At 42.3% G+C, this 14,840-nt stretch overlaps 1 protein-coding gene across 1 annotated transcript in view; it reads left to right on the top strand.

Annotated features, from left to right (window-relative positions):
- Window positions 1-14,840, top strand: part of TMEM132C (transmembrane protein 132C) — a 175,796-nt gene that overhangs the window by 85,649 nt on the left and 75,307 nt on the right. The window contains exon 3 of the mRNA XM_088532499.1: window positions 13,526-13,672. Within this exon, the coding sequence (XP_088388625.1) occupies window positions 13,526-13,672 (147 nt within the window). The remainder of the gene's footprint in view (window positions 1-13,525; window positions 13,673-14,840) is intronic.

Below are 14,840 nucleotides of genomic sequence, written 5' to 3'. Positions count from 1 at the left end.
ACTGTGTGTGTCCCCTCACACAGTGATGCTCACCCATGGAATCTGGAGGTTATGCAAGATATTTTTGCTGCCAAAACATTTACAGAATAAATTCTTCTTCTTCTTCTTTTTTTTTTTTTTCCTTTATAGTTCACAAGACATGTTTGCTGCTGCTAACTATGCAACAGCAGCAGAGAGTGTATATGGTATAAACATCAGCTTCTGATGCTTCGTGCCATACAGGAATCATCAAATACACTCCATGCTGGATATTAAATAAGGAAGCTAATAGTGTAGTTTATTAAACAAGGAGTTTTGAACCCTTGAGGAGTGAAACTCCCATTCCATCTTTCCTTGTTCATTAGTTGATTAAGTTGTTATGCTAAAGGTTATGCATCAGTGCCCTTAACTATTCTTTCCTGAATAACAAGGTAGATAATTAGATAATATGTGGGTCCTATGGGTGCCAGATGGGTGGTGCATTGGGAATGTGACAGGAGAAATCTGCAGTATCTCCTTTCAGCACATGGCAAAGGATGCTCTGGGCTTCCTCCCCTGGTGCTATTCAGTTTATGGTTCTTAGCCCATAGCATTAAACCAAAGTACAAATAGTGAACTCCTTGACTTTGAGGGAACAGCTCATTTGTTTTCATGTGATGATTTTCTGTTTCTCAGTGAAAACCAAAGCTGGAAAGAAATCCATCTGAATTCTGCTTAATTTTGGGAGAGGCGAGGGAAAAAAAGAAAGCAAAAGTGGCACCTGAGACCATCTCTAGGATGTGCAGAGCACAGTTGGTAACTGAGGAGTTTTCAGATGGTGACTCCAGGTGTGCAAAAAGGCACCCAGGAAGCTTGTTCCCCTAGCTGGGGACACTGAACTCAAAATCAAAGTAGGCTCAATGGAAGTGAAGCTGTTTGCTTGGCATTTCTTATAAAAATAACTTTTGAATTTTTGGGTGCCTCTATTTTAGGCCACCTACTGTGAAACATTTAACCGGAGCATGTGTGCTCATGCCACGATTTCAGTTTTTTTAGCAAAATAGCAATACCACAACAAAATCTCTCGCCCAAGGCATATTCCATATGTTACTACTCCATGCTTTATTTTTCAGGCCTGCAAGAGACAAATGCACTTATTCCATTAATACAGCCTGAGACTTAGAGTGCAGTTCTCCCCAGAAAAAAATAGCAACGCGAGGTTCTAAGTTCATTTTCCATCAATAACTCCTACATTAAATTTGTTCAGAATACAAATGAAAAGCTAGTGTTATTTTTCAGCTCCCGTGCCCGTAGGCCGCAGCCCTGTCTGCGAACGCCTGCCTTTCCATCTCGTATGGAAATGGCAGTGAGGAAGGCAGAGAGCAGCTCGCCTGCCCCCGGTTCCGCTGCTGCAAGGCAACCACAGACCTTCCAAAAATTTACATTATTTACGGCGGATACGAACCCTCATTTAACATGCATATAGAGGGCAATAAAAATCTAATAATTAAAATATGCTGTGAATATTCAGACAGGGGAATACAAATATTATTTCCCTGCTTCTTTCCCTTCATGAAACTCCATTTAAGAGTGTTAATAGAAATGTATAAATACTTTTTTTTTCTTTATACCCCTCTACAGTAGTGATTTCATAACCTCTCCCTTTTCAACTCTGCCTTATCACTGGAAAATAAATCTCCCTGCTACCATTCACGTGACGGATTTATTGCCTTTGTGAACCTAGCATTACCCTTGGTATTACTGCAGCTCAGCTAGCAGGCCTGGTTTTTACCAGAAGCTTTAGACAAATGTCATTAGCCAGTAGAGGATCCAGCGGGCGCTGTGGATGTGCACTTCAGCCTGGGGCCTTAAGCTCTGTGAATAGGCGAGGTATAAATAAAAAATAAAAAATAGTTCATGGGTCTGTAAATGCCATCCTGGCAAGAAGAGCCTGGGAAACTCCAGCCAGAAGGGCTGCGCAAAAGGGCAAAAATCAGTGTGTGCTTTCAAAGAAATTCCAAAGTGTTCAGGGGTTTTCAGGGCTTAACGTGTAAGTCACCATTTTGCAGGGAGGAAGCAGCAGAAGCGGGGTGGTGAGGTTGGTCTATTTTTTCTGAATTATTTGCAGCAAAATTGTTTTCAAAAACACCCCTCTAATGTGATTAAGAGAGCCAAGATTCTTAAAAAGTAGTAAAATTGGATTCAGGGAGCAGGTTGATAGTGAAAGACTTAACTGGATGCCGACTAGGAGCTCCTCAGTAGTTCTATTCCTGCCAGGCGGTGACGAAGCCGAGGTTCAGTCCTGATGTGGCAGCATTCAGCTGTGTCTGGGAGACCACAGCTGTGTCTGTGGCACTTCCAGCATGGATAAATTCACTTCCCAGCCAAAACAGGAGGTGCAAAACTTTATAAGAATGGAGGAACATTGCAAGAGCAAACAGGCCCCGTGGAGGAGGAAGGCCCTGCTCTTGTTCTTCAGTAATCTTTCCCTATGGGCCGTGTCTGCACAAAGGTGATGGCACTGAGTGGAGCCTTTGTATCTGCTGCCCAGTCTTGTCCCCTTTAAAGTCAGTAACAGCAGCAAAGTCAGGCCTAGCAGAGAGAAGGTTGAGAAAACTGGGTCTTGCTTGGCTGAAATACATGTATAGAATTCTGCAGAAAGACATGGGACTTGGTAATTTGTCTCTCACCCGGAACGCTCCAAGTGTGAAAGTGTGCCTTCTTCTTGCAAAAAAATCAACGTATAATCACAAGATCGACTGATGAAATCAAAGTGAAATTGCTGGCAGCCTTCTTACTGCCCTGGCTGTGTTTTCGTAGCATTAACATTTGAGTTTTGTCACCTCTGATCAGAGCATGATAAATCCCCCCTTTTGTGTGGAGCGGAAGCACAACCCTCAGCAACTCAAATAACGACCTCTTCTTGCTATTATTCATAGTCCTCTCTTTGTGCTTGTCATTTCTCTATCTCCGTGGTTCTTGGGTACCCCATAACTCCTAGTGTTCTTATCTAAGCCTTTCCAATAAGGAAGCGAGTGTCTGGGGGAACTGGTAGTGGTTTCCATCTTGCTTTCCTTGAGGTTGTGGCCAATTAAAGAATGTGTAAGTTAATGTAAAGCCTTCTGAACGTTAAAACTAGAGCTGATGAAATAATGTAATAGAGGAAATTCAGGGTGCTGAAGACTTGGACTGGAGTTGCTTGAGAGGTTAGAGAACTTGGAGGGCACAGAGAGAGGTTTTACCCAGCATTTCATTTGGAACGTTATTAGGCTCATATAGGCTGTGCGGGGTAGCAGCTGCTTCAGCATTTTCAGAAAGCAAATCCTTTTGTTGCTGCTGAAGCCTGTGCAACCCTAAATCAGGTGCTTGTGTGTTCTGCCCTGTCATATGCTATTTAGGTCTACTGCTTTTCTGCTGCATCAAGCTGAAACAAAATGATTTTCATCCCTGCAGTTAGGAGCTGGCTGCAGTTGGGTGAATTGAAATGACTTTTGGGGAGAGTCATGGAGGGGACAAAAAAGCTCCCCAGGAGATAAAAGGGGAATGTGATTTGTGCTGATTTGTAATCCTCACAAAAAGAAGGAATAAACACAATGAGAGTTATTAATATTTTGATCCATTTTATCCTGTTTTTTTATGCTGTTGATTTACATGTATCATGACCTTAATATCTGCATCCAGGAACAAGCTGTTGCCCCTGGCTTTCACCAACAGCTGGTTTTCTTTTGATGCATCCCAGAATCTTCCTGCTGATTCCTGCAATATGTCAAAGGAGCTCAGCAGTTTGTTGACCTCTCAAGACTTCATTCCGTTCACTGGGGCTTCAGGTCCGCAGCTGTCCTCAAGTGCAGATTCACCCGCAGAAAAAATAGGTCCGTAAAAGGTCCTGCTGAAATGGCTGATGATAGCACAAGGGAACCGGTGCCCTTGGGGTTGTCTGACAGTGGTTATTGAGATAATATTGATGACACAAATGGACTTAGCAAATCAAAGGTATAAAACCTGATCCTGTAACTGTACAGTGATAAACAAAGGGCTTGTGGTTTCTAATGCACAGACCTCTGCCCACTCAGTCCTAAGGCAACAGTCTCCCTAAAAAAAAAAATCTTTTTAACCTTTTAAAAAGGGCAAACAGTACTTGTGTTTTTTTTTTTTTAAAAAAAAGGCATGATTTTCATTGTTGTCCTTACTCCCTTTCTTGCTGCTGAGTTTTTACAGGAAAAGACCTCTCTTTGGTAGTCTGTAATCAGTATTAAAGATGAGTTTGACAGCCTTTTTTGGGCAGAGAGGACAGAGTTGGCTGAGATGCTCTGCAGGTGCCTTTCCTCTTAGAATTCGGTATTTGAACCTGCCATAAGACAGACCACAGCATGCACATACCAAAGGCGAGAGAGACGCAACCAGGTGAGTCTCTACACAAGTTCTTAGCACCTAAACCTTTGATGCAACAGTCCTACAGCTGAAAAGACTCATTGCTATTACAGTTAATAGTTATTCCTGGTTTCCTCTAAGAGGAATTGGACCCCACTTTATCTAACATGCCAAGACTTGAAGGGAACTCTTTTTGTTGCAATACCTTAGTTGAGGCTATTTAGATCCAACAAGACAAATCAGCTTCTTAATGGAAAGAATTTGTCCCAGAGAGGAGCAGGATAACTGATCAGGAAAGACAGCAACATAATGAGGTGGAAAGAGTTTCTCCACTTAAGAATCGTGTAGGAATTGAGCGTTTTTTCATCTAACTTAGCAAATACTTTCAGACACCATAGCTTCCCAGTCTCAAGAGGAGCCCTCCTTGCCTGTGCTTATATCACCTAGAAGCCTCAATGGATGGGCTGTAAGTCTGCACTTACTGGAAATGATTACCAGAAATTAATGTAATTTTGACATTACATTTCCTTTGGAGAACAAAATAAAATAAAATAAACACCTCCGCACTGTGATGTGACCCAGCTGCAAACTGAATTAAAAAAATAAGCTGAAAGTCTAGGACTGGATGCAGAGTTCACTCTCTGTGCTGCTATAGAAAAGCAGGGATGGGGGGGCTGGAAGTTCAGCTGTAATTCAGTGGTGACTGAGCAGCTCAGCCAGATCTGTCAATGAAAGAGGAAAGTGAAAATAAATAAGAAGTGAATGAGAAAGGAGCGTTACAAGAGGAGATGCAGAGATACACAAAAACAGCTGAAAGCTAATCTGGAGGGACTGACAGGAAGAGGAGAAGACTGAGAGGACAGGAAGAAGAAATCTGTGCATGAAATGATGGGCATGTGTGTGTATACAGACATACATACCGAAGGCAAAACCTGCCAGGGTTTTGAGTGTTTCTCTCTGATCAGAAAAATATGTGGCTGTCTCTCCACTCAGTTATTTTCTGAAAAGAGGGAAATACGGGTTTAAATTACAAAAGAAACTTCAAGAGGATGCAGGCATTTTTCTACAGTACTTAAACTCCCTGAACCACATCACAGCCGTCATTTATTAGCGCTGCTGTGGGGCTCGGGTGGGCGAGGGGGCTCCCACCACGTGCCCTGGTGCCCACGTGCTCTCCAAGAGCTGATCCAAGGCCCTTGAGGTCGGCAGCAGCATTTGTGTTGACTTCAGAGCTGTACCCAAGCACAAACCACCTACAAATGCCTCAAGGCACAGAACTCTGTCCTATTACAGGCTAAGCTTAGAGAATGAAAGAGCCCAATTCAGGGCTGCAGTTTAGATCAGTTGGCGGCTTTTGCTAGATCAAGGCTGAATTCAAACATAAAAGCTTGCAGTTCTGTGCACTCTGTCCCCCTGGACTATCTTTGTAACGTGTCTAGCATGCTCCTAACACATAGATTAAAGCAGGTTTTCTTGTTCTGAAACAAAATAAAAAATAACAGCAGTGTTAATGTGCCTTAAAGCAACTATTGTCAAGCAAAGCAAGAACTATTACAGACATCGGAGTTATGATACAAGGCGTATAAGGGAAACCAATTGCCATGATTCTCATTTCAATGCATGGAAGCATCTAGGAGGTGATCTTCTGAGGGACAACAGTGAAATGCCCCAGCCCATAGTCCGTTTAAGCTCCACTAGAGTACAAAAGAGAGTGTTGTGTTTTGGGATGAACCAGCTGATAATCTGCCTTTTCCTTTCATCACTTACACAAGTTTTGAAGTACATGAATTTGAAAAACTTATTTGACCGCATGGCACCTCACTTTCTAGATGTTTAAAGGGCGCGTGTCCCTTCCTCGTCCTGGAGGTCGGAGTTGTGTTTAGCTCGTGCAGTTGGTGCTGTGGATTCCCCTGGGCGCATTGTTGTTTCCTCAGCTCCCAGGCCTGTCTGTCGCTCTCAAGCACGTGTTGGGGTGAGACAGCTGCCTCTTCTGAGTCACTTTGCAACAGACAGCAGAGCAGAAGGCATCATGTCCCATGTTTACTCATACAAGGATTAATTGCTCATTTACGAAAGTCTTCACCTTTAAGAACTGATCCTGCAGCAAACTTTTCAGGGATTTAACTAGACGTGATTGCGCATCAGCTGCTTTGCTGTCCTTGCAGAGGCCATGAGCTCTGACATGTGCGTGTTGGTTGTTTTGAGATTATAAAAAAAATCTTTCTGGTCCGTACTTGGACAGTGCTCTTCGTAACAGAGTCTGGATGCTCCCTAAGAGAAAGGGATTTTGGTGTTTTGTGATGCTAACCCCAGGCATGATTGCAAGAAGTTGCACAGGGTTGTTCTTATTGAAAGCGCCCATTTTCTGCCTTATTTTCCCTCTTCTGCCTTTCCTCTGTGTGGGTCTCAGAGTTGTTTGACTCTGGAGCTGAGATTGGCCCACTGAACCTCCAAAACTTAGTTGTGGGAGTTGGTGACAACTGCTTTGTCCAAAGTAAGTTTGAGACTTTGAATCAGAGGAGTATGGTGGACAGTGGGGCCTGGGGCAAGATTTTGCTTTCTTCGACCATGGACCACCTTTTTCTCCGCGTCTTATCTTGTTACTGCTCTGATGACCTGAGCTCTGCGTTGGTGGTTTTGCCACCTAAATAAATGCACTTATGCAGAACAGAATCTAAGTAGGACTGTCTATAACCATTGCAGGAGCTCCCTTGGGTTTTGGGCTCCTATGAGCTGTCTCCAGTTTAAATACTCTGGGCTGAGATGTGATGGTTTCTCTGAGAGCCTGCAGAGCTGAAGAGTCCAAGTGAACATCAGGAGTTTTCCATTTACCTTTGCTTCAGGCAGGATCGTAACAGGTTGTAAATTCAGACGCAATTTCCTCTCGGTCAGGAAGACAGATACAGATTCTCTGTGTTGTATAACTCCCTCCTGCTTATATATGTTTGTTTTGCTTTTTCTTTTTTTTTTTTTTCTTCCATTTTTTTCCTGTAATCCTATTATCAGCACTGAGAAAAAGATATTAATTTTAAATGCTGGGTAAAGCAGTTTTGCCATGAGATATACTAGAAGCTTAATTGCCTAGTTCAGCAACTTACGTAGTGAAATCCAAGTTTAACAGAAACCATATCTTTTTCTTTTCTACTAAAGTGAATAATGGGATATCTGATACCACAGGGAACAGCACTAGCAAAGAGTTAACTGTAGAAATGGAACATCCCTTTTTTTTTTTTCTTTTTAATAAAAATAGAGCTGACAGCATCCACCTCGTGCCTTGCAGCTGAGCTCTCCAAGGCTGCTTCATGGATATGAAGCACCTATTGCCATTGAATTAAAGGACAGTTAATTTTTCTAGTATCTCAGGGAATATAAGACACACTCTAACAGAACAGCCCCTGAGCAATTTTGAGTCCCTTGATTCCTTGCTGGCATTGGAAAGAATTTATATAATTTTGATGAACAGTGAAGTTACCAAAATATGCAGTTTTGGGGCAGCTGAATTTAGCCCAATTCAGCTGACAGAGGAAGTTTCAGAAATACTGAAATCTCTCAGCTGCTCACAAAATTAAACCTATATTCAAAATGCTCAAGCGTTCTGTTTGAGAGATTCTTAAGTGTTTGATTGCAGCATTTTCAGGGGAAAACAGTTCACATTTTTGTTTTGACATAGCATTTTTTTTTCAAAGTTGTTCCAAATGGACCAACATTTTAAGACTTGAAAGGAAAAGGGGAAGGGGCCAAAAATGAGAGATAAACATCTAGAAATTAACTGTTTTGACATTTTCTAGAGTGTTTACCTCTTTTTTCAAACACCATTTTCTGAAGGTCTTTTCTTGATACTCCATGAGGAAGCAAATCCTTGGAGATGAAAGGATGCTCTGAGGAACAGGATCTTCCCTTTTAGGAATGATTAGCCCATGTCTTAACTCTGGAAGTATAAGAAAACTAAAACCAGCAATGAGGCTTCTAGTGAATTGTTTTGTTGAGGCAGATGTCCCCTGCTTGCTCAGATCTGTGGTGAGATCTAACAACTCATTACACAGAGAAAAATGAAAGGAAAAAGACTTACTTAATAAAACAAATCTTGCTTAATTGCTGTGGTAGTCTCCTGCCTGAGTTTTATGGGTTCCTGCAGCTGGCTTTAATCTCCTGATTCACTCTGGGAACAAAGAAGGGGAAGGAATGGACTTAAATCATGGCAGGAAGAAGTTGAAATGTTTTTGGCAGCGCTCGGGAAGGTTAGAGACTTACTGTAAAGTGCAGCCCAGGAAGAGCCACTAGGAGAGGCTCTCTGGGCTTCGGGAGATGCAGTAAAATCAGTTCTTACAGCATAACCTTTAGGATCAGTAATGCCAAGCGCTTCCCTGGGTCGGGTAGCTCAGGAGGGTTAGCAGATAGTTGCAAGAAACCTCGAGGCACTGAAGAAGACCGACCAAAAGGGGTCAGTGTTTGTTAAGTTGAAGCATCAACTTGGCAAATATGAATAGACAGGGATTTGCATGTGGAAATGCAGACACTTTAGCAGCAGCATCCTCTCTTTGCCCCATCATGGCATGTGTATCTTGCCTATGATCAGGGACTGCCCTAGAGAAGAGCTGATCCTCCAAGTTAGCCTGGACCAACATCTATTTCTAATATTTACATTTAGATACTTCCTAAAGAAAAGTCTTTCTGCACAGCAGCTTGGATACAGCTTCTTGAACTGAAGAGGGTGCCTGGGTGAAGCAGTGAGCACAGCTCCAAAACCAGCCCGTGCTCAGGGTTTGTGCCCAGCCCCAGGGCTGCTCCTGGCATCTGCCCTTTGGGGGTGACTTTCTCTGGAGCTGGAGCTGGTGCCGACTCGGATCAGCCCACGTCAGCAAAACCGCAGCGGGCAGAGGCTGGTGCGAGGTGCTCAGGCACTGCTGCAGGTGCTGGGACCCTTCCATGGCCAGAAACAGTGAGGCAAGATTCAAATTTAAATAGGAATCTGCAATTTGAGCTTCAGAGACTCCTGAAATCATAAATCACATCTTCAGCTCTGGCTCTTGCTGATTCTTGCTTTTCAGTTACCACCTTTCTTCTCTGTTGAGTGTTGTTTTTAAACAATACTGAGACTTCTTGTAATTTGAGGACAGAAAAAATGGAACAGCTGGATTTTCTTCTGTAGCTGATTGGAGTGGATTAATTAGAAGTATCATTTCTAGGTTGTGCACATTAGGAAGATAAGGTGCTAAATGAAAATGTTCACATGCAATTACTTCAATTTGGAAATAGAATGTTTGCTTGGAAATTGTGAATTTACAGTAATGCAGTTATTGGGAGACTTTCAAAACAAGTAAATATTTTTACTTAGTCTTGACAAAATGTAGTGGTTTCTAGGTGAGCCACAGGAGTCTTTTTTTCTGTGATGTCTTTGAGATGCTGCTTGTTCTGCGTGCCAGCAAAAATTTTAACTTCTCCCTCCGAGAGAATTAAAGATGGAGAAATTGCCCGGTTATTTTGAGACAAAGCTGAGCAGAGATTTCCCTCCCTTCTCCCACACCGTGTGAATTAATAACCTCAGAGGTTCGAGCAAGAAGGTCCCTCCCTGTCCTGGGTGCCGTGAGTTCACCAAGCTCCCAGCCCAGCTCTGCTGGTGCCCTCTTGGCTTTGGGGCTGCCCTGCTCCTCTCTCGCAGACGTTTCCTTTCATCTTTCCATTGCAAGCTCTGCAAGATCAAAACCTGTGCTTAACTTGCAGCACAGAGATCATCAAATTCACGTAAATAAGATGCCCTTGCAGTCCTGTGCGTCCGTAGGTGGGTTGGTAGCAGGGTCTGTGCTCAGACCTAGGCAAAGGAAAGGGCCTTTGTTTTATTGCTAGTCAGTGGACTTGGGGCTTTAAGTTGGTTACTGTTACCTCCCTGCAGAGTGTTTGATCATACACCCAGAAAAAGCAGCAGTTGTCTGGAATAATGTTGGAGTTGCAGTTCCAGTTCCAGTTGAATGTTCCAGTTGTCTGGAATAATGTTGGAGAAGAGGATTTTGACTCCTAGAAAAGCCTCTTTGGGAGGATGCCTTTTTGCTTGGAGCCTCAACCCGTTTCTAACCATCTGCAGAGCATCACGTTGATGAACAGGGGATCCCCAAAGAGGTGGAGAACAGTGAAGTAAAGGCTGAAAAATACCAAGCGGAGTTGAATTAGCTAAATGTGGGGGGTTGGTGCTCCTGAGACCGTGCTGGGTTTGTGCATCCTGCCTCTCTCCTAGGAAAGTGAGCGGAGCTGGGGGAGCCTCTGCAGCAGATCCCAGCTCCACAGCTTGGCACCAAAGCCACTTTCTCCAGAGCTGGGGAAACGTGGCCAGTGCAGGCGTCTCCTCTGAACAGCAGAATTTTCCAGGTGGAGCAGGGAACCCTGTGCTGATGAAACCTGGAGCATTTCAACTGTTTGACATCTCCAATTATTGTCACCATGTACCTCCCTCCCTAAAGCAATTGGATGAAAGGACACGAAGGGCATGGGTTAGATGGGTAGATACAGGAGGCTGTCGAGCAATTTGGCCTCCAAATCTTTAGTCTCAAGGTGTATTGAGGAACTGTAACTTGCACATTTTTATATACAAAGCTGTCATTATTGATTTAAAAAATTAATATTTAATCATAGGCATACAACAAAGTCATTGAATCTTTGGAAAGAAATTAAATACACTTTTCCTTGCTAGCACTCAAACACTAGGTAAATAAAAATGTAAGTGAAAACATTCGTAGCATATGGGCACAGACTGCATTTAAAAATGCATGGGGCTCAGCTTAATTCTGATTCATCCATTGACCTTGTTATATAAAACTCAATGCCCTTTTTAGAGGGAGAGTTGCAAATTGTGCTTCTGCATATTTATTTAGGAAGTTCAATCTTCTGGGTGCGCATACCCTAATTCCAGTGCTAAGTGCAATCACAACATTGATTTTTCTCACTAAACATAACCTACTTTACCCTGGGATAGATTTTTTTCTTTTTAATGGGCATTATATAATGGCATATGTGAAAACCACTCAACTTAATGCCCCATGTTGTAGTTAATTAACAAAATGCTGTCGTGGCTGTGGTCTATCATTCTCTGGCAGTGGATTTTGCCACTGACTTGTCCATACAAAATGTCCATCCTAATTAACAGGAGCCCAGGTATTGACTATGTCAAGCTGCATGGTGGAAAATGCAGCTTGCATCTGCTGAAGAAATTGTAATTCTGGTCAAAATCTACCCCTGAGGTACCTGTTTGTGATGGGCATTATGTCATTTCAAAGCCCATCTTAAGGCACCGCAGAACAAGGTATCTAAATAATCTGTCTTTACTTGTCTCCAATGGCTAAATAATGACAGTAAAAGAAACATTTCATACATACTACCAAATTCAAGCTTATGGCATTATACAAATTTCAAGAACAATAGTAGTGTTTTCATATTAATGAAATGTATTTACATTATTCATTTATTTAAACTATTAGTGTGATGGAAAAGTTAATGGAGCTTAATGCTTTAATGAACCTTCAGTAATGGATTAGATTTTCCCTTTGCTTTTTCTGATTTCATTTCTGAGTAATTGATCTGAAGGCACTAGAGATACCGCAGGTTTGTAGCAGTTTTACTAGAGCAAGACTGTGAAGCAAACAGCAAGACTGTTTACTAGAGCAGCTGGCGAAGCTCCGTGATGTTCTGTGTTTCAAGTGAGAGGATTTAGCGCTTTGCTTCTATACTGAGAAAAATATTTGTTTTCCTCTTGGATGCCTTAAATTAATTGTGTTTTGTCTCAGTGTTAAAAAAAACTGCAGCAAGAAGAAAAGTGAGCCCTCCACTTATTTATGACTATGTTCACTGGAACAGGTTGCCCAGAGAGGTTGTGGAGTCCTGTGCCACGTGTTCTAGGTGACCCTGCGTGTGCAGGGGGTTGGACTAGATGATCTCTAGAGGTCCCTTCCAGCCTTAAGCATTCTATGATTTTATGTTTTTGTAAAGTGTTTTAATAAAGATGCAAAAGATGCAAATCTAAAAGATGCAATCTAAAGATGCAAAAAGGCTGGACTTTCTAAGGGACTCAGGTCCCTTAGAAATCTTTACAGAAGAGCCCAGCATCTCAGTAATTGTTAGTTTTCTTCTTGATCACTAAAATACTGGGTTGCATAAGTGTTTTAGAAAATGACGGTTTTTCACCATGCTTTGCTGTGGTGAAGCCAGTCTCTGCTGGTTAGAGGCCATATGGACCATGCTCTGATACCTCCTCCCTCTGATGCTGAGGCCAAGCCGGTCTCAGAGCCATGTGGTCCCACCTGGCTCATCCCAGGCAGAAGTGGGTTCCTCGGTGTCCTTTGAAGAGGAACCCTCTGTGACTATCTCCCCACTTCTCATGCCTGATGCTTTGTAATAGATCTTACGATAAGCAGTTAAACAGTCTGCATCCAAATAGCATCTTTGCTGGTAGTTTTTAATACAAATGCTCCTTAATTAAGCAAATGTTCTTTAATTAAGCCTCCATACAGTCATTGCTGATGTTATTAGCATCACTGGATAAATACAATTAACTTCCCATGATAGATAACAACTAATAATGACAGATGTTTGCATCCTGTAAGAACATCACTAAGTTACAAACTCGTGTTTTAATCAATAGCCATATGCTCTCCTGGCCACTAATTTAAATTAGGGATTTGGTTTCCTTGGGATGCTGTCATTAAGAGGGAATTGCTAGGTAGATAAGCAACAAAATGAACCGGTCCACTGATACCTAAGAAGAATATCTTCTTAGGAATACTAATAGATTATTTTTAAAAATTCCAGTATTCCTCTGTGTGGTGGTCAAGTGCTTGGTTGTCTTTCTGCAGATGAACAGAACTTTACTGACTCTTTGACATGGGGACAGATTTTCATTTGATAGAAATGATTACCAGAAGAGAAAAGAAGCTTGAGTGCAGGTTTGCCTACACATGAGGTCTTTATCATAGCTCTAGCCTGCTGTTGTCAGAAAATATAAAGACACAAAATGTGCTGATGTTCTCCAAAAAAGTAACACTTTGCCTTAGGTCTATATTCATATCACTCCTTTTGTTTGCTTGTGGATTGAAAGCATCTCTAATACTTAGCTTTACTGATATATTGAATTTTCCATGCCTGAGCTACATCATGAAGATCACAGACCTGAATTACTCGTTTCTAAACTTTTTATAATTTCTGTTTCCAACAGGGCAAAGGTGAAAAAAGGTGTAAACATCCTTGGTGCCAAGACAAGTGACCCCCGGCAATGGGACGTGAAACAGGAGGTGGGGAACGGTGGGAAGCATTCGACCACGACCGTTATTTGTCAGAGGATAGCACCAAGTTCAAGGAACAGGTATGAAACCTCATATTCTTGGCACATTAAACTCATTTATATCCATGATAACATTCATTGGTTGAAAGACTGAGGGCTCATATTAACCACTACTCGTAGCTATTAAACCTCTAGCCTGGAAATCTGGAGACACTTATGCAAAGTACAGTACCATCTGCTGATCTATAGCAGGGCATCTCACTTTGCAGGTAATAAAATTCATCAGCTCAAATTTCAAAATGAAAAGAATAGGCATAGATTAGGGGGAGGAAGGGCATTTTGGCATGAATATGAATATCTGTAATTTTAAAGGTTTTTGCTGAATGTAGTAATAGTTGATAGTTTTGACCTTGTTCCTCCGAAGATACCACAGCCTCTGTGATTGGTTCATCCAGACACCAAGTAATTCTTCCTCAGTAAGACTTGTAGCTTCTAGGCTTGGCACAGGGGGTTATTCCAGGCTTTCAGTATTTATTGCCTTGTATGTAATATAAAAGAATCTACTTTTGTAATGAGCTGCTTCTTCCAGAACTTGAGATTCATTTGCTAGCCAGTACATGATATAAATCCTACTCTGCTGTGGAGTTCAGCTTTCTGGGCTTTGAAGGACTTCTCTCTTCTGGCCCATTTGGCTATTCCATAAATATCTTGTGGCCAGTTTCTTGCTTTGGGGGGCAGAGGATAAGGCTGCATTTGCTGCTGATAACAGCCGGAGCACTGCAGTGATTGACCTGCCTGTGGCTCCTCGCCCATTCGATGTGTTTTTACTGGGAGTTGTTTTTGTTCCCCAAGCATTAAAGCATATGCCAGTGATTTTTCAGCAAGTCTGACTGTCTTTCAGGACGGATAATGAAGGCGCGTAATGTTGGTTTTAGTGGAAATCATTTGGCTCTCCCTGGGCGTCATCTTAATGAATTCTCACAACACTCCTGTGCATTAGTCCATGCAGAGCATTTTCATTGTATAGATCTGTGCAGCACCAGCTCTCCACGTGGTTATTAGTCTCAGACCAGGGCTCATTAAAGAGTATCATAAAATCTTCAGTGGATGCTAGGCTGGTTAGTGCTTTCCCATGTAGCTGCATTGCCCTGTTCCAGGCTGGAGGAACCTGGGTTTATGTTGTGTCCATAGTAAATATTACACTACCTGAAGGCTGGAGACGTCTCCTGCCAGGAGCAGCTCACTGATT

Source organism: Tinamus guttatus, unplaced genomic scaffold, assembly GCF_059628265.1.
Source record: "Tinamus guttatus ecotype Peru unplaced genomic scaffold, ASM5962826v1 Tinamus_guttatus_pri_ptg000459l, whole genome shotgun sequence".
In the NCBI taxonomy this organism is placed as follows: domain Eukaryota; kingdom Metazoa; phylum Chordata; class Aves; order Tinamiformes; family Tinamidae; genus Tinamus; species Tinamus guttatus.
Note: the sequence above shows the minus strand (reverse complement) of the source record. Positions and strands in the feature narration are given on the sequence as shown.